Source organism: Pelodiscus sinensis, chromosome 7 (assembly GCF_052426305.1).
Source record: "Pelodiscus sinensis isolate ZL-2025 chromosome 7, ASM5242630v1, whole genome shotgun sequence".
Classification (NCBI taxonomy): domain Eukaryota; kingdom Metazoa; phylum Chordata; order Testudines; family Trionychidae; genus Pelodiscus; species Pelodiscus sinensis.
The window spans coordinates 50,503,515-50,531,237 of record NC_143058.1 but is presented as its reverse complement, the minus strand read 5'-3'; the positions used below and the strand labels follow the sequence as shown (position 1 = coordinate 50,531,237).

The following is a 27,723-nucleotide window of genomic DNA, read 5'->3' as shown; positions in this document are numbered from 1 at the left end:
CCAGTATTTTGTATGTTGCTATTGTAGCTTGAATTGTGTGAGAAAAATGCAGTATTTACTCAAATATTTTTATTTTATCATAAGTGGATTGCAAGTATATTGAACAGTTCTGCTGCTGAACAAGATAACCGTAGATGCTTAGCTTGATGCACAGGTGGATATCATGGTGTTGAATATCATGTAGTGAAACACATGGCACAACACAACATGAGGCAAAGAGCACACAGATTGAGCTAGAATTTATTTTATGGATACTTTGCAGATTTGTGCATGGCATATATTATCTTCCCTGCAATTTTATATTGAAAGTTTATAGCAACATAAACTGCTCTAATGGAGTTGTCTTATCTTAGTCAAGATAAACACCTATTATGTAAGCCTGTTTTGTACCACTGTTTTAATAAAATGTATTTATACAAAGAAATTATCTATTTTCATAACATTGGCTCCCTGTATACAGTAATTATAATCAGTGCTGAAAGGAAACTTGCATCCATCTGGAAGCAGTAAACTTTTCTAAAAGACTGCACCGTGTTACTTAATCCTGTGATTTCTTACTGTGAGTTAAATTAAGGTTTGTTTCCATTGTGTCACATCATATTGATATCAGATTTGTTTGAAAAAGCTTTGATAAAGTATTGAGCTGCTAAAGAAATTTTGAAGTAATGAATTGATGCAACTCCAAAATTAAATTTCCTTTGATTACTTGCAGAGTAAGTGTCATTGTAAAATAGTAAAGTATATAATAAAAATGTTACAAAACTAGTAAAATATTCTTATTTTGTAAATTATCTTTAGTGAAAGACCAAAGTTTGACTTGTACTTCATAGCCAAGTAAATGACACACATTCTGCAATATTGTTCCCCACGAGTTATTTCTAATATTCCCATATACGTTGTATCGTGTGTCTCTTCTCTTCAAATGTGGACATTTGTAAGATTAAAAATTAAAGAATAAAAATTACAGCAACAGATAGCAGTGTATGTTATGTGTATTAATCCAGTTTGACTATAAAATAGGCTTAAGATTTCTTTTCTGCTCTTTCTTGGAAATGCATTGCAAGTACTGTAGTACAGTAGTATAGAGCTAGAGTAGACTCATTTCCTGTTGGCATTGGAGTGTGATTTACTTTCTGCCCATTCTCAGGGTTGTAGCTGTACTGGTGTAAGGAAAGGTAAAAATATGTATTCCTGTGAGGAAAATGCTAAATGCACTGTTGTTGTTGTCTGCCCCTTGGGTTTCTGTTAGAGAGGAAAGCTTTAAAAATTGTCTGGGGCTGCATTTGAGTGCAGCTGGTGGAGGCTGTCCTCTGCAAGGTGCTGAATCATCACATCTTCCAGACAGAGGGAATCCATCATCTCCTTAATCAGTCCTGCCCACTTCAGGGTTTTAGTTGACTGATGCTGGTCTCTGGTAGAATATGGTTATGCATGTCTTGTGTCTCTCCTCCAGGCAGTTCTACAGCTGGCAGAATCTCACATCAAAGCTGGTACATCACTTGTAGTTAATCTGATTCCATGTCTGATATATGTATGTTTTGATGTTTCATTAATGACTCACATTATTAAAATAAATATGGCATTATTTAGGAGATGCAGAAGTACGTAGATGTTCAATATGTTAAAACTCCCAGTGGGACATAAGCACATACTTACCTTCAAGTAAGTGCTTTCATGATTAGGGATGCTTTGTTGAATTGGGACGTAAGTGAATTGCTCCATGTCACTTAATAAAACTGAGAAGAACACAGAATCTTTAGTGCCAATCTTCTTCTGTTTTGAATATTAGACCAAATTATTAATAAAATAATGCATTGTAGGCATTGTCCTACCATTGAAGATTGGATCTTCTTTGAATTATTCAGCATTACTTTAGTTTATTTTTCATTAATATGCCTTTATATATGACTAAGGGTACATCTAGACTACAGGCTTTTGTCGACAGATACTGTCGACAAAGCTTCTGTTGACAAAGTGTGTCTAGACTACATCCAGTACTGTCGACAAAGCAAGCCGCTTTGTCAACGTGAGAGTGTAGACGCAAAGGACAGTATAGATACAATAATACCTTCTGTTGACAGAACTCTGTTGACAAAAGGCATTATTCTTCGTAGACTGAGGTTTACCGCTGTCGACAAAACTGCTGAGTTCCATCGACGTTATGTCAACAGAACTCAGCGGTAGTGTAGACGCAAGTATAGCTTTGTCAACAAAAGTCCACTTTTGTCGACAAAACCCTAGGTCTAGACACACCCCATAGAAGACTTTAACTCAATGTTGCCTGGGTCCTTTGAGGCAGTGCCTGGCAGTATGTGGGGTGCAGGACTCAGGGCAGTGCTTTGGGGAATGTGTGTGTGGGGGGGGGAGGGAGTGCAAGAGAGCGTTGGGAGGTGCTGAGGGTAAGGGAGGGTACCTATCCAGCATGGGCCTTTTTCTTCCCCCTCTCCTCCCCCCCATCAGATCCCTCTCTGGCCAGCAGCGGCCTTCCTCCTCCCCTCTCCCCCCACCCAAGTGTGGCGGCTAAGGGCTGAGAGGGGGAAAGAGTTTGGGGCAGGGGAGCTACTTACTTCTTGTGCTTCCAGACAACATGGCAGAGCCCCAGTCCTGCTGGCCATTCCCTTGGTGGTACAGCTGTCCCTAGTGGATACTGCAGGATAGTTCTCCCCTGTAGGCTCACTCCCCCCAGTGGCCACTCTCATGTTGCCTCCTTCTGAACAGCAGCCCTTCTCTTTGCATGTTATGGAAAACAGTCATTTTCCTGGGGCTTCCAATTGTCCTGGCACAACCAAACCCTGACCTTGCTGTCAGTTAAGAGAAGAGGAATCAGTCAGATGCACAGTTACGTCTAGACTACAAGCCTATTTAGAAAAAGAGTCTAGACTACAACCATTTCTTTCGAAAAAGGTGTTACATAGCACCTTTTTTTGAAAGAGCACTTTTGGGAAAAAAAAAGCGTTCTTCCTTGTAAAACGAGGTTTTCTGTGGTCGAAAAAACTGCTGCGTTCTTTCGATTTACTTTCGAAAGAATGTGGCAGCAGTCTAGATGCAGGGGAAGTTTGTTCAAAAAAAGGCCATTAAAAAAAAAAAAAACCCTGTGGTCTAGAGACACAGACACACTCGTTCGCTCTCGCTGCAGGCTGCATCCCTCCCCATCCCTGCTCCACCCCTTCCCTAAGCCCTGCCCCTTCTCCACTTTTACCCGTCCTCTTTACCCCTTCTCCTGAGCAGTCTGGCCTGGAGATTACAGGGGTTTGGCGCAATGGCAGCAGGGGTTGCTTCCTCCCCACTCACTATGCAGGTGGTGGGAGCCAGAGCATCTTGGCAGCCTCCTCCACCCTACTGCACTGCCCTCCCTGCCCACTGTGCCTTACTTCTATGCCACAGCAGGAACCGGAGTGCCCTAGGCCACGATGATCCACCTCGAGCCACCATTGAGAAGCCAAGCGCAGCAGGGCAGGAGAGTGGTGCAATGCGGCTGAGCAGTCTCCTGGGCTTCTCTAACTCCAGCAAACTGCATGGAGAGTGGTGGGGGCAACTGCTGCTGCTGCCACCAGGCTAGGCTCCTGTAATCTTCCATGTCCCTCTTACCCATAGGATGGTTGGGATGGCTGCTGTGGGGCCCCCAAAAGCATGGGACCTGTGGTGGTCACCCTGATTCACCCTATGGCTAGGATGGCTCTGTTTATAATCACAGAAAACCTAACATCCCTGCCTCATCTTTCCTCTGTGGCCCTGCTCACTCCATTCTCCCTCCCTCTGTTGCTGCTCCTCCCCTACATTTTAGGTATGTAAATAGTTAACCGGTTAACCAGTAAGCATCACCCTTAACACAATATTTACTAGTTAACCAATTAAATGGGATTTTATATCCTTGCTAGCTTCACTCACTTTCACCCAGCTGGGGCAAGGAGTTGGTGTGAGGGAGGGGGTTGTGGGCTCTGGCTGGGGGCGTGGGCTCTGGGATTCAGCTGGGGAGGAAGGGTTTGGGATGCAAAGGGTGGCTGGAGCGGGGTTGGCATATGTGTATTTGGGGGTGGTGCAGGCTTTGGGAGGGAGTTAGGGTGCGGGAGGAAACTCCAAGCTGGGGTGGGAAGGGGGCATTAGTTCAGGGTTTCGCATCCAGGCAATGTTTACCATACATCCCAGGAAGCAGCCACCAGGTTCCTGTGACCTGTAGGTGCAAGGAGGCTTTGTACACTGCCCTTGCACCCCCAAGTTGGACCCCCCCACAGCTCCCATTGGTTGCATTTCCTGGCCCATGGTAGCTACAAAACTGGCACTGGGGCTGAGGTAGTATGTGGAATCTGCCTGTGCCTAGAGGCTGCAGTGACTTGGTGGCTTCTTTTGAGATCTACATGGAGCTAGGGCAGTTAGGGAGCAATGCTTCCTCTAACTTTTTCCATCCATGTATATAATAAATTTTATGGGCACGAAGGCATTTGCACAAGTGCACCACAATAGAAACACATGTGAGCAGCTGTGGACACTGTTTTAATCAGCTGGATGGCACCTGAATCTCTCCTGGGGAGCGCCCCAAATGCTCATCTTACAGGGAACTCTGATAGGGAATCTGCCTTGGCCTTGAGCCCCAGCTGTGCTGCCAGCCAGATTTTTAGAGGCCCTGTTGGCAATGCCAATCAGAGCCACCAGGGTCCCTATTTGACTAGGCATTCCAGTAAGAAAACAGATGCCTGGAAACCTTACCCAGAGCTATACTTCCACTGGTGTAAATTACTCATTTAATACCTGATTTTGCTGCTTTATGTACCTGTTATGTTTGAAATATTTTTAATATATGAAATATACATCTACTGTACTCCATATACAAAATTTGGCAAAATATTAGGAGCCATAGAAATAATGTTATGAAAGAAATAAATATTTTAATTTTTTAAACTAGATTTTATTTAGTAGTTCTAATTTGATTATTTTCATAATTTGTACAGCACTCATCACTGAAGCAGAGTGCCTTACATTCCTTAATGTATTAAACTTAACAGCATCTTTGTGAGGTAAAGAAAAGATTAACTCAATTTTACTTAGAGAAACTGAAGCAGAGAGTGATTAAGTGACTTGCCTAAAATCACACAAGGAATTTATAACAGAATAGGTCACAGAACTTACATCTCAGGACTCCTAAATCCTGTGCTTTAACTACAAACCTATCTTTCTTCTTTATTTTCCCGGCTTTCCTGCTTGATATTTGTAAATTGAATTATAGGAAGAAATTCTATAACAATGTAGCAGTGCACTTTTTATACTGTCAGGAGATAATGCAAATATTGTTTAAGAATTGTTCAGCAAATACTTTCCTTGAATATTATTATTAAAATATACCTAGCAAGGGCCTGCTATTTTTGTCATAAATATTGTTAATTATTCACAAAATTATTGTCTTTCTATATGTTTTAATCTTTTTGGCCTTTAAAAATATCCCAGTTAAACTTTATTAAATAATTAAATTTTGGTTTTCTATTTATAGTTACATTATATTCAGATTTATTAGTCCCTTACCTTACCTCCACAGATTTAGCTCAGTAGGTGGTGTACTCAAATGGAATTTTGTATTAGGAGATTAGATCATACTAAATAGCAAAAAATTGTAGGATAACCCCATTGCTTGAAAATCTAGTACGGCTTAAGTAGGTGTATAAAACACGTTATTAGAAATTCATATATCAGGCTGGCTTATTTTTCATGCTGAATTTGAAAAAGTGGACATGTGCAGAAACTGCAAGTACAATTAGCGTCAAGCAGCTAAATCCAGCTCTAATCCTGTTTACGGTCTACATCAGACAGATGTGCCAAGATTGATTTAGACAAGCCCTTGGCTTATAGTAATATTTTTTTTTAAAAGCACCATACATTATTCTATTTTTGTTGGACCTTTGCTAAATGTTAAGTGTTGTTAGTTTTGCTACTAAATACTGTAACCTACTTTATGCTAGTCTCTTCTCTGCTCTCATGGTGACATGACAACCTGGCAGGAGAGATTATCTTTATTCCTTGTAATTAAATTGACTTTTTTTTCAGAAGATGTAACAATAGGAAGTGGGTGCTGAATTAAATAAATAGCATGATATCTAATAGAGGTATACTTAAATCCCTTGCAAGAGCAGATGGTACCCAGTATCTTTCTAAGTAATGTGAGAGGACAGTTAATGTTTTGAAACAGCTAACAAAAACGAACATGATACTAATGAACCAAAAGTTCCTAAATGAAAAGAAAAATTGTATGTCTAAACCAAGATTTATTTGTCTAATGTGATTTTTCTTACTAGTTCATCCCTGAAATATTTTAATAGGTATTGCAAATTAAGTTTTATAAGTTCAATTATCTTAATCATATCTTACACATTTTTATTTTTTCATTTTATGAAAACATTCTTTTCATCCAAACAGTCAAGATGTGAGGCTATTCAACCATTTAGGGGATTTGTATGCCTAATCTTATTAATTTTAGTGGGAAATAGGTATCCAGATATGTTTAGGTAACTTTGAAAATGTCAGCCTAAATATTTTTAAAGTATATTTTTAAAGTTGGTCTAGAGTATGTCCAGTTCAGTGTTACTTATAAGAGTCAAATCTAAAACTTCAGAAAATCTTTTTTTGAGGGGTCTAATTTGCACATAAAATGCATGTATGTAGTTTATTGGAGAGCATTATATTTTCTATTATAAAAAAGAGAACATTGACATTCATATGACCAGTACCCATCTAGACTAAGTGGAAGGCAAACAGGACTAATTTAAAAGACAGTGTCAGGTTCAAAATAATCCTGTTAAAGAAATGGTCTTACCGACATTATAAACATCTTGCCTTTTGAAAACTGAGGATTTTAAAGATCAAATTTGCATTTCATTGTTTTGTTTTTGTGATTTCTTTTTGCAATTTACTCTTGTGATGCAATGGAAATACTCATTTTCACTTTTGTTCGCAGTCCCACATCTTCCCTCTGCTTACTAGGCTGGGAGGAGAGTTCAGAGATCTGGGCCTTTGCCCTTCACTGAGGTGGTGGAGCTGACCATTCACAGCTGCAACTAAAATCAATAGGAATTATTATCTGAGTCTGTCACATAATGCTAAGCTCTCTGTAACATAAGCTCCTATATTTAGTGTATATTTTCTTTACATCATTAGGTAAGTGCCCCTTCCAAAATCCTTTTCTAATGTACCAAGTACACACCCTTTTCAAGTGATAGGACCTTGCCTCCCAGTCTGGTCTTTGGGCTGTGACCTTACTATTCAACCACTTCTCCAGGTTACATCTCTTTGGCTGCCAACAGAGATTCCTAACACGCCAAATAGATTTAGTGCCTACACGTTTCCCTTTAGGAACCTGTCAGTAGTAACACCTTGCAGTGATAGAGGAACAACATTTACTCTCACCCCCCCCCCTCAGCGCAATAAGGTGTAATTTATTTGTTAAAAGGCTCATGGTTCACAGAGAAATGGCTTTAAAACAATAAGAACTTTATGCATATTGTCTTACCTACATTTGACATTCCCCTTGGTCACCCAGGTGAAAATGGCTTAATTTTGGCATCTTCTGTTTCCTTGAGGACCAAGGTACAGCCTGCTTGCAGCAGACCAACTCTGCAAGACTGTATCACCTTCAGCAACAGACAACTTCCTTCTTCCTTTCTGTAGGCTAGTATGGGCATGGCTACACTGCAGCTGGGAGCAAGCCTCATGGCACAGGTAGACAAGCTCAGGTAGCAGAGCTAGAGTTAGCACACTAAAAATAGCAGAGGCTTGGTCTCTCAAGCCTAGGGGATTTGTGTTTGGCTATGTCTACACTACACCACTCTGTTGGCAGAGGGATGTAAATTAGACGTATCGGAAGTGCAAATGAAGTGGGGATTTAAAGATCCCGTGCTTCGTTTGCATAATAGTGGACACCACTTTTTTTCGAAATGGGTTTTTTTTGGAAAAAAGGCATTTTAGACAGGGCGTTTTTGATAGAAATTATCAATTTTGAAAGATCCTGTACTCCTCATTGTGAGTACAGGAGCTTTCAAAACGGGGCATTTCTGTCAAATGCCCTTTCTAAACTGCCGTTTTTTCGAAAAGCCCAATTTTGAAAAAATGGTGGCAGCCATTATGCAAATGAATATGTAAATTCCCACTTCATTTGCATTTCTGATACATCTGGTTTACATCCTCTGCCGACAGAGGGATATATTTTAGAGACACCCTTTTGAGAGCCCAAGCTTCAATTTCCACACTGCTATTTTCAGTGTGTTCTCTTGAGTCTGTCTAAATAGATTGGGAGTTCACTTCCAGCTGCAGTGCAGACATACCTGTAAGGTTGTAGTATTTCTCTTGATTTTAGGTTCTACCTCAGAAGATTACATTTTGTCAGCCAGGAAGTGGGCCAGGCAGAAGCAATCCCCAATTAATAGTTCTCAATGTTGCCTTATGGAGCATTGATAGTCTTATGATAGTACCTTATTTTTGCCATTATTTTGCCTTTTCTGCTTGGTTCCTTTAATGTTTCCTACTGATACTACCCCACGACAAGTAATCCATGACACACGTATGAATTATATTTATAAAAATATATATATTTCCCAGGTCATCAAACTTTTGAATTTATTTTATATGTGCCTTAATTATCCATTTGTAAAATAGGAATAAAAATACACCCTTATCTCACAGGAGAGTTATGAAAATAATTTCATTAATATTTGACACATTTAGATCTATTATGATGAATTCTATAGAAAAGTCCAAGAAGAAAGTAGTAATCCTATCCTCCAGGCAGGGTTTAAATAGTATACAGTCATGCAGGCCTGGGTCATCCCACTGAAGAAGGAGAAAATAAAATACTGAATAGCTGATCACTAATTGAGCACCATCCATTCTTTGAACTGAATGATGCATGACTACTGTTGAACAAATAGTATGTGATCACATAATTAAAAACTATTAACAGTTATATAAAGCAAACTGTTCTGCAGCCCTAACTGTGTGCATTGACTAAAGTGTAGTCAATTGTTTGACTACATTCATAGAATCATAGGACTGGAAGGGACCTCGAGAGGTCATCGAGTCCAGCCCCCCACTCTCAAGGCAGGACCAAGCTCTGTCTACACCATCCCTGACAGATGTCTATCCAACCTGTTCTTAAATATCTCCAGAGAGGAAGATTCCACCACCTCCCTTGGCAATTTATTCCAATATTTGACCACCCTGACAGTTAGGAATTTTTTCCTAATGTCCAATCTAAACCTCCCTTGCTGCACTTTAAGCCCATTACTCCTTGTCCTGTCCTCAGAAACCAAGAAGAACACATTTTCTCATTCCTCCTTGTGACACCCTTTAAGATATTTGAAAGCCGCTATCATGTCCCCCCTTAATCTTCTTTTTTCCAAACTAAACAAGCCCAGTTCATGAAGCCTGGCTTCATAGGTCATGTTCTCTAGACCTTTAATCATTCTTGTCGCTCTTCTCTGTACCCTTTCCAATTTCTCCACATCTTTCTTGAAATATGGCGCCCAGAACTGGACACAGTACTCGAGCTGAGGCCTAACTAGTGCAGAGTAGAGCGGCAGAATGACTTCACGAGTTTTGCTTATAACACACCTGTTGATACAACCTAGAATCATATTTGCTTTTTTTGCAACAGCATCACACTGTTGACTCATATTCAACTTGTGGTCCACTATGACCCCGAGATCCCTTTCCGCCATGCTCCTTCCTAGACAGTCGCTTCCCATCTTGTTTGTATGGAACTGATTGTTCCTTCCTAAGTGGAGCACTTTGCATTTCTCTTTATTAAACTTCATCCTGTTTACCTCTGACCATTTCTCTAACTTGCTAAGGTCATTTTGAATTATGTCCCTATCCTCCAAAGAAGTTGCAACCCCACCCAGTTGGGTATCATCTGCAAACTTAATAAGCGTACTCTCTATCCCAATATCTTGATGAAGATATTGAACAGTACGGGTCCCAAAACAGACCCTTGAGGAACTCCACTTGTTATCCCTTTCCAGCAGGATTTAGCATCATTAACAACAACTCTCTGACTACGGTTATCCAGCCAATTATGCACCCACCTTATCGTGGCCCTATCTAAGTTATATTTGCCTAGTTTATCAATAAGAATATCATGCGAGACTGTATCAAATGCCTCACTAAAGTCTAGGTATATGATATCCACCGCTTCTCCCTTATCCACAAGGCTCGTTATCCTATCAAAGAAAGCTATCAGATTAGTTTATTTTTAAAAACATTCAAGAGACCAAATAACTTCCAGAAGAAATCTATTTATAATTGCTTTGTCTTTGGCTAAGTTTGGTTGATTCTTGCAGCCTGTTCCTTGTACACAAGATGTGCTTCAGAGATATGCATTTCAGCTAGTAGTATTTATAATATGGTTTTATGAGTTACAAAACTCATTACATGTCACTAAAATGAAGTTTAGGCCACTCCTTGCAAGGTAGATGTTGGAGCCAGCAGACTGGGACCTATGGCTGTGGGGGGTAGGCAGCAGCAAACAGCCGGGAGCTGCAGTCAGAGTTGCTTCTTTTGATTTTTCTTCTTCCTCTGCAGTTGAAGTACCATCCCTTCCTTGTAGCTCCCAGGTGTTCGCCGCTGCATTTCCATGAAGAGCTAACAACTAAGAGCTGCAGGAAGGAGCTGCTGAGGGTAAATGGGGCATATCTGAAGGGCATGATTCAGCCTGTTGAGGTGCTGAACCTAAACTGTGCTCCCCACTCCCAGCATGCACCAGTCTTCTTTAACATAAGTTCCTAGACCCAGGTCCACTGATGGGCGGAGCAAGGGGGAGAAGGGATCGCTCTGGACCCAGGCAATTCAAAAGGGCTTAGGGCGCCAGCTGCCACCCCTGCCACTACTGCAGCAGCAGTGATGGTGGATGGAGCCCTGGGCCCTTTAAATCACTGCCAGAGCACCACTATCATGGCACGCTTTGGACTTCTGTGAGGGCTGCAGGAGGGGTGGCATGTTGTGGGCAGTGCTGAGGGCTGGCTGCCCCCAGTCCTGCTCCTTATGCCAGAGGTCCACCCCTTCTGGAAGCATGGAGCTGCCCCCACTTTGCCTAGAGACCCAATGAGGCTGTTGTCCCTGCTGCCCAGACCCCAGGGTCTCATATTGGGGAGCCAGAAAATGAGGGAGTGTTTGGATTAGCGACTTGCCTAGAATCACATAGGAACTTTGTAGCAGAGGTAGAAATAGAATCTATTTCTCCAGGACAGCATTCAGGTACCTTAAGCATAATATTATTATTTCTCTTTCTGCAGTCCTTTGCCTCTTTCACTACACCCTGTATTACATCCAACTTACATAACAAATGGGGCAAGGATCTTGCCGAAAGCCACCTCACTAACTGTTCAACTCATTCATCTTCCCAGTTCAGTTACTGTCCTGAACTTGGATCAGGTGGCGTCCTCCTTTGCCCTGACGTTGTGACAGCCTGGGGAGTATAGGGAGCACAAGAATAACAGTGATGTTGCCCTCAATTTTGGGAGTAGCATCAATGCTGTTTGCAGCAATGTGATGGTGCAATTGCAAGGGAAGTTTTGCTCAGTCCTTGCAGCCCTGGGCTAGTGTGTTCTCAGTGCAGATGGACTCTTCATATAATTTAGATGCCAAACTTTTAACAAGTCTCTACTGAGTTTGTGAACTGTGGTTTTTTACAAAACCGTAAAACTTGACCAGATCTGTGTGATTTCAAACAAGAACATGCTGAGTGCTGACGTAGAGGCTAACTGCTTACCAAACATCAAGTTCCTGTATCAGAGAGGAGATACTAGAGCAGGGTGGGCAATATGATTTTACGGGGGGCCACCTCAGAAATTTTTTAAGTGGCCCTGGGCCTCTCTTGAAGGGGTAGTGCCTCAGGGCTAGGATACTTCTGTGCTTTCTTGCCCACAGACCCTGATTGGCCTGGCAGTGGGGAGAGTGCATGAAGTCTTTGCTCCTTGCCCCCCAGAGAACTGCCAGCTGTTCTGAACAGCTAGTGATTCCCCCTAGGCTCCTGTGCCCCTGACAGCAGGAGGAGAGTTCGTGCATTCCCTCCTTTCTCCCCCCCCTCCCCCCCCGCCTTCCACCCCCAGGTCAATCAGGGCCTGGGGGCAGGAGGAGCATGGGAAGTCTCTTGGTCCCTACCTCCACCCTCCAAGGTAATCAATTTTGGGGAAAGGACACCTACCAGCTTTTATGATGTAAGAGCTGTGAACCAGTCTTGCCCTTGTTCTCTGCTAGTGTTGCCTCCCCATCATATTCATAAGTCTTGCAAGATTCTTGTGCATCTATTCGATAGCAACAGATTATAGAATTTCAGGGTGGGAGATTCTTTTGATCTAAGAATGTTTTAACTCCCTTCTGAAATCTGGTGATTTTGTGGGGAATCAGAATACTGACAAGTTCACTGCTCCTACCAATTTCCTCAAAATTTAGGAGAGCCCTTTCTGCGTATAGCATCCACAATGAGTTATTGGTATCTTGCTTGGGAATTTATATAACATTAATCTTCTGCTGATCCATGCTCCTTACATTTCAATACTTTTAAGCGTATACTCCCTTTCCACCTCCATTTCTCGGGCTGTGATTTTTCTGCTTCTAGCTCCTTCTCTTGACCTTCTTGCCCTGCTCTTGCTGTTGCTTTTCTTCCTTTCTTAAAGAACTTTCTGGTGCCATCCCTGATCTGTTAAACTCTGTAAGGAATTGAAACAAGTTACTTTCTTTTGTAAAGTGGGGTGTATCTTCTGGAGTTTTTGATCAAACATGAAAGGTTATAGTGAAATATAAAGGTTTCTCTGCAATCTTAGAAAAGCAAAATTTGAAATTTCCCTCTGAAAAAAAAATCCATTTGCAGTTTCTCTCTATGCTTCAAGATCGCTTATGAAAGGCATTCATTCAAAAGAATCTTTTACAGAGTTTGCTAAGGCGAAAGACACAATCCAAGTCCTTTGGATTTAAAAGATTGTGCTTGCTGCAGCGGTCATGGACAAACACTTCTCACCTGGCCCCAAGCTGCTGCAGTGAGAGAGGGCTGAGGTTATCTCCTCTCCCCAGGGCAGCCTGCATAATGAACTCATGCCTAGCCACACTCCAGAACAATGATTTAAGTGGAAAAAAAAATTTATTTGAATTAAGGACCTGAGATATGCCAGGGAAATATTCCATTCAGTATAACTGTCCCTACTAGTAGTCCCCTCCCTTTCCATTTTATGAGAAACAATCACATTCCAGGCACATCCCAGTGTCCTGGCACAACCAAACCCTTATGGTGCTTTTAAATTGTAAGAGGAAGCTGCATACCAAATTTGGAGGTCCTAGCTCTTACTGGTTAGAAGGAGTTATTGAATAAACGGACTCATAGCTGGACAGACAGACACACAAACTTTTTCAAATATATGGTAGATAAGGTTTCTATCAGTGAAAAGTGTGGATTAATTATTAATGCAGTCTTCTATCTTTGAACAGGTGATTCCAATATGGACTTATGGAAAGAGGAGTTTGTTGAAATGAAAGACGTATTTTCCATAAAACTGAAACGTCGTCGTTTTGTAGGACAGAAGAAAGGTGGTATGTTGTTAGGTATCACGGTTTTTGTATGCCTGAAAAAAGACAATAAATTAAAGGACTGTGCCATCAATTTTAATAATATAAGTGAAGACCATTGCCATTCCTGGTTTAGATGTGTGAAGGAAATTTTGAATGGTAAGCACTTTTTCAAAAAAACTTATTTCTAGCTTCATTATAGTTTTATTATGGCAGTAGTTCTGTTGTATGTAATGTATTTTATATGTAATTTTGTATGTGAGTTAATGTAGTCTTAGAATAGTTTATTGTTTGGAAAGTGAAAAATAAAATATTTTAGCATAAAGGAAACAAAAATTATAGTTGTTGAAAACTTACTAACGAAATGTATAAACTTGCTTATTGCAATTTCATAAAATTGTAAGAGACAGAATAATAGTAAAATATCTACAGTTAGAAAGTTAACCGATTAATTGTGGAAATGTGCTATAGCATTCGTAATATTACTACAACAGTTTATGGTAAAGTATTAGAGTAATTTGAATTAAAAAATAGAGCTGTCAAATGATTAAAAATTGCATTTAATCATGCAATTAAAATTAATCATGATTAATCGCTCTGTTAATAATAAAATACCATTTATTTAATTTTTTTGGACATTTTTTACATTTCAAATACATTGATTTTAATTACAACGCAGAACACAACATGTATAGTTTTCACTTTATATTTTTTTGCAAATATTTGCTCTGTAAAAAGCAAAAGAAATTGTATTTTTCAGTTCATTTAATACTAGCAGTATAGTTCAACCTCTTTATCATGAAACTTAAACTTACAAATGTAGAATTATGTCCCAAAGTAACTTCATTCAAAAATAAAATAATACAATTTTAGAGCCTATAAGTCCACTCAGTCCTATGGTGATTGAAACATAAAAGAATATATGAATCTTTAGTATATCTGGCATGTAAATGTCTTGAGACACTGGCTACAACAGCACCATGCATCTTACTTTCAGGTGACATTGTAAACAAGAAGCAGGCAATATTGTCACTGCAAAATATTTAATATATTTCAATTGGTATTCTATTGTTTAACAATGTAATTAAATCTGAAATTAATTATGATTAATTTTTGTGTTAATCATGAGATTTAACTGTAATTAATCAACATGTTTAATAAAGAAATAAGTTTTCTTCTGAGGTATTCACCTTTTATTTGATCAGCAGGAGTATTTCCAGTGAAGTGTAGGGGACAGAAGCAAGATGATAGGAGACCCAGGAGAGAGCTAGATCAGATGAATCCTGGGTAAAATTTTGAAAAATGAGTAAGTCCTATTATCAAGAGTAATGTAGGAGCTAAAGTTCCATTGATTTTCAAGAGACTTAGGGTTTGTTTGTCTATACTGCAACTGAAAATGAGCCTCAAGTCTGTCCTTGGAACCTGACAAACTGAAACAAGCGTCATCATACTTATAAGTTGTCTTGAGCTAATTTGTCTAAACCTGAGAGTGCTGCTTCTGGCTACAGACTTTTGCTCAAGCTCTGAAACCTGGCAATGGAGTGGGAGGTGGCATTAGATTCTAGGTCAGGGGTGGGGAACCTAAGGCCTGGGGGTCTGATGTGGCCCTCCATCTTGCCTTGATCGGACCCCGAGGCTCAGGGCTCCCCCTCAGCATTGGGGAGCCTGTGCTGGCACTTCAGCCCCCTGCTGTCCTCCCATGGGCTAGAGCACACAAAATCTACTAGCCTTGGCCCACCTATGCTCTGGTATGTGAGGGGAATGTGAGGAGTGTCTTTCTCCTTCTCAGTCAGGGATCATATCAGTGAACGCTTGTGAGTGAGTGATAGAAATGTAGCTGTGTTAGTGTGTGTATGTGTGTTTTGCTTCTCACTTGTGTGCAGTCCCCAACTTATTTTTCTGTAGATCAGCATCCTCTGACCCAAAAAAGGTTCCTCACTCCTGGTCAATGGATTTACTTTTCACAAGAGAGATTTTAAACAATAATAGGTCTCATCAACTAACTTAAAAATTACTTAAAAATATCACTGAAAAAGTGTCGCAGTCTTAGATCACATGGTCTCATTCACTTATGTCAAACAGCATGCCAGAGTTCATTTGTGTTCCTTGTAAGCATATTTGAAATAATTGTATCTACCTGTCATACATATGTACATGTGATAGTTACAGGTCCAAAAGTAGTCCTCGTCTAGTTAAAATAGAGGGAAGATCCTTTCCATATGTGCAGTGGAATACTTTTTTTCGTCTTTACCGACCAGGACTCTGGTTACAGATGCTTCCATTCCAGGATGGGAGGATTTATTTAAATCGGTTTCGGATTTGGGGCCTGTGATCCTCTCAAGAAGCTTGCGTCCATATATATTTCCTAGTGCTTAGTCCCGTTGACCTGACATGAAAGCATTCCTGCCTCTCTTTGAGGCTCCAGAATGCAAATGTTAATAGACGGTACCACAGCTAGCCATTAAATCAACAGGCATGGGGGAAGCAAAATGATTCCCACTCTGTCATGAAGCCATATAGCTAAGGGATTTGTGCATTCTAAGTGAAATCACACTAATGTGCCAAATTTCCGTTGCTTTTAAAACACCTTGGCAGATCAGGTTGGCAGGTTATTCTCCAACAGCCATCAGAGTGCATATTTTAGTAGTGTGGATTCCCAGAAATTAGACTTGTTTTAGTCTATGCCACTGTTTCAGATACTTTAAATGTGTTTTCCCATACCAGGATCACTGGTGGTTTTCCCCCTTGTATTCTGCCTTTAAATTTTGGGTCAAAATCTCTGCAGGTATAAATGGGAAAACTACATTAAAGTCAATGGATCTGTGCCAGTTTTCATCAGTAGAAAATTCGATTCAATATTTTTAAGTTTTTTCTATACAAATATGATAAAATGGAGAAAAGGCAACATTTGACTGTATTTGGGGAATCAGTAAAAAAATTATTACTCTTCTCTGCCACGTAGAATATCTTTATTAATCCCATTAAACTTCAGTAGAGTAACAATACTTTGCTGATGTTATTATGATTGCCGAACTTTATGGGAATTTGTCTGCAATTAATATAAACCTCTTTGTTTTGAACACCTACAGGTCATTTTTGGGGAGTATGATGGCTACATGCTGAAAAAAATAAGCAAAAGGGTAGTACAGGCAGTCCCCGGGTTACGTACAAGATAGGGACTGTAGGTTTGTTCTTAAGTTAAATTTGTATGCAAGTCAAATTTGTTCTTAAGTTGAATTTGTATGATCAATTTCAGCAGCAGCTGTCTTGGGGATGCCTGGGGTAGAGCAGCTGGGGTGCTGTGGGTTGGTCCCCGCAGCGCTGAGGTGCGGCGCTGCGGGGACCTAGCCGGCAGCGCCCCAGCTGCTCTGTCCCAGGCGTCCAGATTCAGCCGCTGCTGAAACTGATCAGCGGCTGATTCCAGGAAGCCGGGGACAGAGCAGCTCTGCCTCGGGCTTCCTGAAGTCAGCCGCTGGTCAGTTTCAGCAGCGGCTGACTTGGGGACGCCTGGGGCAGAGCAGCTGGAGTGCTGCCGGGTTGGTCCAGTAGTGCCGAGGAGCACTAGCTGCACCCCCACCCCCAGAAGACCAGGGAGACGTGGGCGGCGGGACTGCCGAGACACGCTGCGGTTCCGGCCGCATCCTCCGCTGCTTTGCTCAGCGTCTTCCCGGTCTGCTGGGGGAGCTCCCCCCGCAGACCAGGGAGACACGGATCAAAGCCTCGGAGGACACGGACAGCGGGACTGCCCGGACGCGCCGCGGTCCCGCGGCCCGCGTCCTCCGCGGCTTTGCTCCACGTCTCCCTGGTCTGCTGGGAGAGGGGAGGGGCAGCAGACTAGGGAGACGCGGAGCAGCTTTTCTCGCCCCGGAGGACGTGGGCAGCGGGACCGCGGCGCATCTGGGCGGTCCCACTGCCCCAGTCCTCCGGTGCGAGAAAAGCCCCATTCGTAACTATGGATCCGACATAAGTCGGATCCGCGTAAGTCGGGGACTGCCTGTAAAGGTAAATGCATTTTAACCATCTACAGTGCAAAATAAAAGAGCATACCATCAGAAAGAAAGAATAGCTAATGCAATTTTTATTATGATCTATCTGTTTTGTTTAAAACAAGGAGTAGTCCTGTAGCACCTTAGGGCATTGCTAAAGCTGAAATAAGCTATACAACTACAGCTATGTCAATTAGGAAGCTTAAATTGAAATAACTTATTTCAGCTTTTGGCGCTGTCTACACAGCAGGAATTCCAAGTTAGAGCACACTTCCTCCAATTTCTCTTACTTTTCATAAAATGAGAGTTACAGAAATCAGAGTAAGAAGTCCTTCAGCTCAACGTTATTTTGACATTGTCAAAATGACTGCTTGCTGTGTAGATGCAGACTGTTATTTCAAAATAATATCTGTTTTCCAAAATAATATACGTGTGTGTGTGTGTCTGTGTGTGTATAATATCATGAGCTTTTTGGGCAAACACCTGTGTTAGTCTGTAACTTAGTCTATCCCCCTCAGACTTTCTTGTTGTTATTTATTCATTGTTTCATAAGTTACATATTTTCTTACCATACTTCTGCTCTTGTGTGATACTATAGAATTTATCCTATATGTTTTATAGGTGGTATGTGTGTTTGGAAAGAATAATTAAATATGTTCAGAATACAATGAAAAATATTAATAATTAAATTATTGTACGTATTCCCAGTGAGAGAGGAGCACTAAAAAAGAAGTAGATTTAATTCAGTAATGAAAGGGGCATATTATAGTGGCTCTCACTGGTGAGATGCAGTGTGCAATTTAAAGAATTAACAACTGTATCCACTTCTTCTAAGTTTACAAGAACAAATTATTATTATAGAGAGACTTAATCCTTCAGTTTTCTTTTTGTGGTAGATAAATATATCAAATGTAGGAAAACTATTGCTAGTAAAAACAAGAGATATTTGACTGTATAATAGGTTTTTTCCTTCCCTTTAAAAAAATGCAGACTACAATGAATTTTTGACATGAAGAGTATATCTGACTGATCTACAAAATTATCTCTTTGTGGTAAATTAGTTTTAACAGTTTTCATTGTTATAGACTATTAAACTGCTGCCGAACCCTAGTCTCAGAAGCTGGAATACTGAATCCAAAGTTTTCTATATTTTAATGTGACCATTATTATAATAAATGGTAATTCATGGCCTTCTCCTGTTTTGTTAGACTCTAACAGGAAATTGGTACCTTAGTCTGTCAAAAATAGAGTTGGTGAGAGAGTTTGACGCAACAGTTTTTCACTAGAACCCAAACATTGTAAAATCCAAACTTTTTGTAGGAGCATATAAATTTTGATTAACTTCAATCTGAAAGGTGTCTTGGGATGAGGGGAGGGGAGAGAGATCTGTCCTCTTAGAATACCTAATAGCAAAGTGATCTAGTGGTTAGAGAATTCACGAGACATGGATTCAACTCCATACTTAAACCAAGCTAAAAAGTCTCTCTCCCTCTTTGGTTAAATGAATAATTTATACACAGTCAGACAGCTCCATCAGGAGGGATTGAGAGGTCCCCACTCCAGAAAATCCAATAACTTGGTAGTTACAATATTCATCTGGGATGTGGGAGGATCCAGCTTCCAGTCCTTGCTGTGACTCAAGAAGAGCAGAAACTAAAAATTGGGATTCCTACATCCCAAATGAGTGCCCTAACCGCAAGGCTGTTATCTGTTATGAGTGATTTCTCTTTGAAAATATTAAAAAAATTTCCGTTCCTTCTTGAGAGATGCTCCTGTGAGTACTCTAAACTACACCTCTCTGTCGACAGAGGGATGTAGATTAGGCACATCGCTATTGCAAATGAAGTGGGGATTTAAATATCTCGCACTTCATTTGAATAGAAATGGCAGCGGCTTTTTGCCGATGCGGCACTTTGCTGGCAAAAAGCAGCAGGATCGGTCGACAAGGAAAGCCTTTTCCGACTGATTCTGTAAACCTCGTTGCCTAAGGGATTGATCGAAAAAGGCTTTTCTTGTCGACTGATCCCTGTCTAGACTGCCACTTTTTGACAGCATACAACCCAGCCCTTGCAAACAGAGCAGCTCCAATACCCACCACATGGCTCCTCTGTTCACCAACCAGAAGCTGTGGAGGAACAGGAGACCAAACCCCTGGATGATCTAGCACCTAACGTCTCTCCTCTGACTAATTCCTCGTCTTTACCAGATGAGATAGTCATGTCCCCACCATCAATGGTGGTGGGTGACTTCTCACACTTTCAGGACTTGTTTAAAAGGGAGGCAGCAGAGTTTAAGATTGCTATGGAGAAGATGACTGAGACCTAACATGAGTTCACTGACATTCTTCAAGAATCACCCTCCTCCAAGATAGCGCTCCCTAACAACCATACTATTATGGATTCTACCAATACCATATGGCAGATCCCAGTCTCCATTCCACTTGTGTGGAAAAAGGTGGGTAGGAAATACTACATCCTATCCTAAGGCTCTGAACTTCTTTTTACTCATCTTGCCCCTAATTTGCTCGTGGAGTAGGCAGTGCACCAGCGCTCCAAACAGCAGTATTTTCGCGTGACCCCGGTAGATTAGGACAGTAAAAGGCTGGACCTTTTTGGGTGCAAGGTGTACACATCTTCTATCTTACAATTCAGGATTTCCAATTACTTAGCCCTTCTTGTCAAATATTACTACAGGAATTATGTCAAGCTCCTAGTCTTTGTCGATGAAATTCTTGAAGCCAAAAGGTCCCAATTCAGGGCAATAGTCTGTGAAGGTCAAACGATCTCTTGCATGGTGTTCCATGCAGCCCTTGATGCAACTGACATGGCAGCTCAATCCACTGCAACAGTAATTGTCGTGCCTCATGGTTCTCACCTGATATATTCCCACAAGAGATACAGTTCCCAGTGGAAGAGCTACTGTTTGATGGTGACAAGTTTTTTGCTGGGAAAACCAAAGAGGGCTCAATACCATGAAAGACTAAGATGCCACATTAAACATGCTGGGCATATATGCTTCTGTAAGTAGGCGATGACAGTACTGGTACCCACCCTATTAACAACCCTTCATACTCCCAACAATGGTCTTTTGACACACATCATCCCAGAAATAAATTCAGACTTCAGTGCCGTCACCAATCATCTGGTTTAGAACCTCAACCACCCCCACAGAATAAGCAAATTTGAAGTCTTGGTCAAGGGCCTCAAAAACAGCACATCTATTCCAATGCTAATCATGACCACACATCTCTTCACAGGTCGACTCTGTCCATTCTACCACCAATGATCAGCTGTAACCTCCAAAAGATGGATTTTGGATATCATCCTCTCTGGCTACGCTATCCCTTTTCTCTCTCTCCCACATCCAACTACTTACCCATTCCCTCTTCAGGAATCCTGCCCATGAGAGACAACTTGCTCAAGAAGTGCAGCGTTTGCTCTACTTACCTCTGTGATGCAGCAGGTTCTATTCCCCCTATTTTCTGACACAAAAGAAAACTAAAGGCTAGTACCCCATCCTTGATCTTCACAGGCTCGACAGATATGTAAAGATACGTTTCGACATGGTCACTCCATCATCATCCTGGCATTGCAATAGGGAGACTGTTTTTCACCCCTCGACCTACAAGGCTCATTAGTTAACCGATGTAGGGAAGTAGGTGGGAACCAGTGTGTATGGGGAGCCAGCTTTTAACTTGGCTCCCCTGCCCCTCCTTTGCTGTCTCCCACAGAGGCAGCAGCAGGGAGTAGGGGGACTGGTGGGTGGGAGCCAGTGCTTGCAGGGATCCAGTTTAAATGCTGGCTCCCTTTGCATAATGGCTCCCACTGAGCCAACTGCTCTTCTCTGCTGCCTTTCTATGAGACGCAGCAGTGTGTGTGTGTGTGGGGGGGGGGGGGGGAGAGGGGCGGATCAGGGGTCGGTATGCATGGGGAACCAATTCTCTGTACATGCCAACTCCCGCGGAGCCACCTACCCCCCATACATAAATGTATAACTGCTGAAAATGTCCGTAGTTACATGTTTACTCAAACATATTTTAACATCCCTAGTAGTCATACAATTATTTCCAGAAAGTGGAGATATGCTATTTCCCTACCTTGATGACTGCTTACTCAAGGCACACATACAAGACAAGGTGGAACACGTTACTGAACCACGCTGCAGTGCTCTCAATGACTAATGGGGAAAATCGTATCTCTAACCTAACCAGATCATAAAATGTATTGGTGCCATCTGAGCTCTTGGTCAGCTTGGGCATCCCTCCCATCTGACAGATTCCAAGCCATATAAGCTTTGCTGGCCCCGCTCTGTTCTCCACATACCCCAGCCTTCACTAGGTTGGCCACATGATGGCCTCCACCTTTGTAGTGGACCACATGCATTGACACATGTTTCTCCAAGTTGTGATTCTCAGTTGTCTTCAAGCCTCATAGGCACCCTATGAATATTCACCTCATCATACCTCACAGAGTGAAACAATCCCTCCAATGATGGATGAAACACATCAACCTATACTCAGGTGTCCTTTTATGACTTTAACACCTTGATGCATCCTAACCACAGATGTCTTGTGAATGGGACCCATCCAGGGTACGTGGTCATCCCAAGATCTACCCAAGCATATAAATCTGCTAGAGCTTTGGGCTGTTCACAATGTGTGCTGACATTTTATTCCTCTCCTGTGCAACTGACGTGTGATTTCTCATGGACAACATTGCTTGCATGTTTTATGTAAACAAGGAGGAGCCAGATCCCAATCACTGTGTCTCAAAGCAATAAAATTTTGGAATCTCTGCATCCGTCATGATATACATATTTCCTTGGTGCACATAATAGAGCCCTATAGATGCTTTCCCCAAAATCACAACTAGGTAATCAAAGACTCCATACTACGCTCTCTCTTCCACAGATGGAGATAACTATCCATTGATCTCTTTACGACTGCTCACAACTCCAAGTGCACACATTGTTGCACCTGAGTGGGCATCTGCCAGACATCACAAGGAGATGCATTTCTCGTCACTTGGCGGCGGGGGTGGCGGACAAACTTTGTTATGCTTGTGGAAGAAAACATTGTCCTCACTCTGAGTTTGTAAGCAACAAGTAGCCAGAGGCAGTTTTATTACGAGCTGCAGCAAGGGAAAAACTGGTTCGGACAGGGGGGAAGCCCCCCCCCCCCGAGGCAGATCTTCGAATACAAGCAATTATGAAGCAGTTTATATACTGTCTATTAAATATAATAACAATAACAATTAGTCTCCTTCCCATTACAAACACCAATGGCTAACAGTTATTTAGTTCCACCCAGATGCTCCTTATCTCAAGGTCCCTACCAGAGTCAGCATTCTATCCTTATCTCCGTATGGAGGTGAGAGGCAAAGGCAGCGTCTAATTACAGATCTCGCGTTGTCAGGCCACAGACTTAGCCTGACTCTTGCTCTCTTGTTAACAAGACCAAGATGGCTGCACACAAATTCCCTTATTCCCTTTTCCTGCCTCCACATGCTTTTCTCCCATTCCGTTACTCTCCAGAGTAATTCAGACGATCAGGGAAGACAGGGCTAGGTTGTTACTAGTAGCCCCCGTGTGGCCAAGGCAATGTTGATACCCCTTCTTGCTCAGAATGTTAGTCCAAATACTAGTCTCCCTCCTGTTTCAACATGACCTGATCATCCTGACCTTCACAAACTACACCTCACAGCCTGGTTTCTCCATGGCTCTCACAAGTAGAATTAGATTTCTCAGATCAAACAGGTACTCATCCACAGCTGTAAGTCTTCCATTTGTTTCTCATATACACACACAAATGGAAGTGAATTGTTTTGTGGAGCACCTCCAGGCACGTGGATCCATTAACAGTACCTCTCAAACTCATACTGGACTATCTCCTCATCCTTAAACAGTCATCCTTATCTCTCAGCCCTGTGAGAGTACATTGAGCAGCAATCATTGGCTTTCATCGCCAGATAGGTCATGTCCGTTTTCGCACACCCAATGACTACATGTTTTCTAAAAGGCCTTCAAATCCTTCACCCAGGCATGGAACCTCCCACAGTACCATGGGATCTGGTGCTATGTACACTTACCAGACTGCCTCTCGAATCACTTGTCTCTTGCTCACTATTACACCTCTCGATGAAGGTCTCCTTTCTTGCTGCTATTACTTCCACACACCATGTCAGTGAAATAGCAGCCCTCATAGTTGACCATCCATTCTCCATATTCTGTGATGACAAAGCCACCCTACACACCTACCCTAAATACCTACCCAAGGTCCTTTATTTTTTTCATATAAATGAGGCTGTACACCTTCTTGTGTTTTTTCTGAAACTTTATGCCAACACATTTTAATCTGCCATTTATACCCTTAATGTCAGATGGGCTCTAGCTTTTTATGTGCAAAGAAATAAGCTGTTCAGGAAGACCCCACATCTCCTTGTCTGTTGCTGAACATTCCAAGGGTCTCCCCATGTCAAAGCAAGTCCACTCCACCAGATCTATCTCACCTCTCCAGCCTGTCTACACAATGTACCTGTCACTGTGAGGGTATGTCTAGATTACATGCCTCTGCCAACTGAGGCATGTAAATTAGACATACCAACATAGTCAATGAAGCGGGGATTTAAATATCCCCCGCTTAATTAGAATAAAAATGGCTGCCACGTTGTGCCGGCTCAGCTGTTTGTCGACATGAAGCGGCAGTCAAGACGGGGATTAGTTGTCAAGGAAAGCCTTTGCAGACCAATCCCTTATGCCTCGTGCAACAAGGTTTACAGAATCAGTCGGCAAAGGCTGTACTTGCCGACTGATCCCCATCTTGACTGCCACTTCATGTTGACAAACAGCTGAGCCGGCACAACACAGTGGCCATTTTTATTCTTATGAAGCAGTGGATATTTAAATCCTCACTTCATTGATTATGTCAGTATGTCTAATTTATATGCCTCGGTCGGCAGAGGCATGTAGTCTAGACATACCCTGAGATTTGTAAGGCCACTAACTGGGCTTCACAGCTTAGGTTTGCAAATCATTACACACTCTTGTTTGGTCCCAAAATGAACACGTGTTGACAAAGTAGTATTTCCCTTGGCATTTCAACACACTCCAAAGCCCCTACCACAAGAGAGTGAAACTGGTTCTTAATCACCAAAAATGGAGCACCCACAGGGACATCTCTCAAGAAAGAAACAAAGGTTACTCACATTGCAGTGACTCTTTAAGAGGAGTGTCTCTGTGGGAGCTCCACTATCCACCCCTCTCTCCTCTGTTTTGGACATAGGGGGCCTCCAACATAAAGAAGAAACTGGAGAGCTTTGGCTGCACATGTATGGTTCCAACTGGCACACAGCGTGCCATCACCACTGTGCATGCACAGCCCATGTGAGGGCTGCTTCAAAATCTCCTACCCAGGCAGTGGGATGCCATCAATACCAAGCCGTGGTGTATCCACAGGGACACTCCTCTCAAAGAATTCCAGTTACTGTAAAGGTAAATTCTTCTTGAGCAGAACTAGGAACAGTTTCTAAAATCACAGTTTTTGCAGAACAGGAAAACTGTTTCCCACCTGACTTTATCAAAAGCAGATACTTTGCTTTCACTGGTATCTATTACTGTTTCTGTTTGCATTCTCATCTAAATTTTCTGAATAGGAATATTTTAGGTGATTCTCTTCTTTTCTCTTCCTTAAAGGTCAGGGGCTTTATCCCTAAACATCTATACATGTGAAAGTGCAAGGATTCCTGCAGATCTCAGGATACTCATAAGTGCAGGCTACTTTCATAGAGAGCAAGTATCTGTCTTTTCCTCTGTGAGTTCTCTGCATTCATTAGGAGCTGTGATGCCATATGTTCCCTAATGGCAGTTGTTCTATCCCCTACTCAGGTTGCCTTGGATTAAGCCAGAAATAACTCTCTAGTGGCTTTTCAGTTGGAACCCCCTGGACCTTATAAAAGCATTATGTGCAATGTGTCTGTTTTCAGCTCTTTTGTCAGTTCCATTCCCTCCTCAGACATGCAACTGTTCAATGTTTAGGTGCCACGGGAGAACACACATTATCTCTCCATCCTTCTGTGGGTATGGGGAATCTACAGCCCCTCAGAGTACCAAACTAAGGCTCTATAATTCATGGTATTTTAAAAAACAAATAAAACTAGAAAAATCTCACCCCACAAATGTTCTTATTTCAATTTTGCAAGTACAAATTCACTTTTGAAGACAAATCAAATAAAAGAAAACCCCTCACATCTTGAAAACCAACAGATCCTCTGTGACATTTCAGTATTTTTAGAGTGACACTATCTATACTGGAAAATATGCAGATACTTCAGCAACAGAATTTGCAGCAAAACAAAGAAAATAATTTGAGGCATTAAAAAAGTATCAGTATGTTAAACATTGGAAGGAAGAGTTATCAATGGAATATAGATTTTCTAGCTTTTATACTTTTTAGAAATTAAGAAGGTGCCTTAGAAATTTGTTTCACCTTCCTCGGAGATTATGATAGGGATTATTTTTATTGTTTAAAGGTAAAATTTCAGTATTGCTTAAGTTCCATTCACTTTTAATAAAGTTCAGGCTGCACTTGGAAAATTTTACCCTGATCAACCATGAATTTTCACGGCCTTGTCCCACAGCTTATTTTCAAAGCAATGTTATGAATGACAATTTACAAAAGCAACTCATTGGAAATCTCTCAAAACTTCTGTTCTCATTTTTTACAGAGTCAGAAACATCTGTAAAGTAAAGTTTTGTGCTTTTAAAAAAATTATTCCCAAATATATCTGCAACTCTCATTGCATTGCGTCGAATGTATAGATGAGGTTTCAGTGAATTATTGCATTATTTACACGGATGATTTTTTATTACAACTAAACTGGAGCAGATGAAAAGCTGGTGGGTTACCAAAGTAACTGAATGCATACAAATGAGCAGCTATCAATAAACATGTATTTTTATTGGACACAGCGGCTAAATATTAATAAAGGATGTGTCCCTAAGAATCTAAAATAGATGTAATTACTATTTTCTGTACCTTTATATGAAAAAGTCAAGGTTTAGTTTTTGTTTGTTAAACTTTTATAGTTTAAATATGGGTAACTTGACAAGAATTATCTTTTGAAATCAGTTCTGATTAACTCTTGAAAACCTTTGCTGAAATGCAAAATAAACATTATTTTCATTTTGCTCTTTTGGGTTTTTTAACATTTATGTTCCTAGTATGTGATATTCTCCCCCTTACAAGTCCCTTTCATCCTCTTTCTGTGTTAGTATCCTCCATAGCAGTGTTTTTCAACAATTGGTCCATGACCTGGTAATAGTCCACAAGATCCATTTGATACAGTTTAGGAAAGCAGAAAGATAGTCCATGGTATAAGGGACATGGGGCAATCCCCCTCATTCAGGCCCTGCCTTTGCCACATCCCTACTTCACCCTTTTCCCCAAACCCTGCCCCTGCTTTGTCCCCACTCCATCTCTTTCCTGCCTGCTCCCACTTTCGTTACACCCCATGCCCAAAATACCCTCCCTTTGAGTGATGTGAACTGAGGGATTACCAGAGGGGTTGGTGTGGAATGGCAGCAGTGGTCAGGCCCTCTCGCTCACCACAATGGCGGGAGCTAGAGCTACCCAGCAGTTTGCTCTTCTGTCCTGCCCATCTGCCAGCCCACTGCACTCTGCTTCACCATGGGAGTGGGAAGCAGAGTGCCTTGTCCCAGCCTGCTCCCCTGAGGGGCTTCCCACCTACTCAGTAAAGCAGAGCACAGTAGGCGGGGAGGTGAGCAGGGGAGCACAACAGGCTGCTGGGTAGCTCTCGTTTCTACCACAGAGATGAGTGCGGGATGGGGAAGGAGAGATCCAACCCCTGATGCTGTCCAATGCCATCCTGGGCCCCGCAGCTCATACTGGGGGAACTGTTCCATCCTTAGGACAGTTGAGGCAGCCTCCATAGGGTCCCTCCCAAAGCATAGAGACTGGAGCAGCTGCCTTGAACCATCCTATGGATGCGATGGTTCTGTTTCATAGAATCATAGAATAATAGGACTGGAAGGGACCTCAAGAGGTCATCGAGTCCAGCCCCCCGCCCTCAAGGCTGGACCAAGCTCCGTCTACACCATCCCTGACAGATGTCTATCCAACCTGTTCTTAAATATCTCCAGAGAGGGAGATTCCACCACCTCCCTTGGCAATTTATTCCAATATTTGACC

At 41.8% G+C, this 27,723-nt stretch overlaps 1 protein-coding gene across 5 annotated transcripts in view; it reads left to right on the top strand.

The window, feature by feature from the left end:
• Positions 1–27,723, top strand: part of CERKL (CERK like autophagy regulator) — a 141,253-nt gene that overhangs the window by 49,631 nt on the left and 63,899 nt on the right. For 2 of the 5 annotated variants that reach the window (XM_075933747.2, XM_075933748.2), the window contains exons 2-3: positions 10,558–10,653; positions 13,456–13,692. The exons of 1 other annotated variant lie outside the window; for it this stretch is intronic. In XM_075933747.2, the coding sequence (XP_075789862.2) occupies positions 13,467–13,692 (226 nt within the window). In that variant the 5' untranslated portion in view covers positions 10,558–10,653; positions 13,456–13,466. The remainder of the gene's footprint in view (positions 1–10,557; positions 10,654–13,455; positions 13,693–27,723) is intronic. 2 more of the 5 variants (XR_012905239.2, XM_006121694.3) reach the window with 1 other exon arrangement.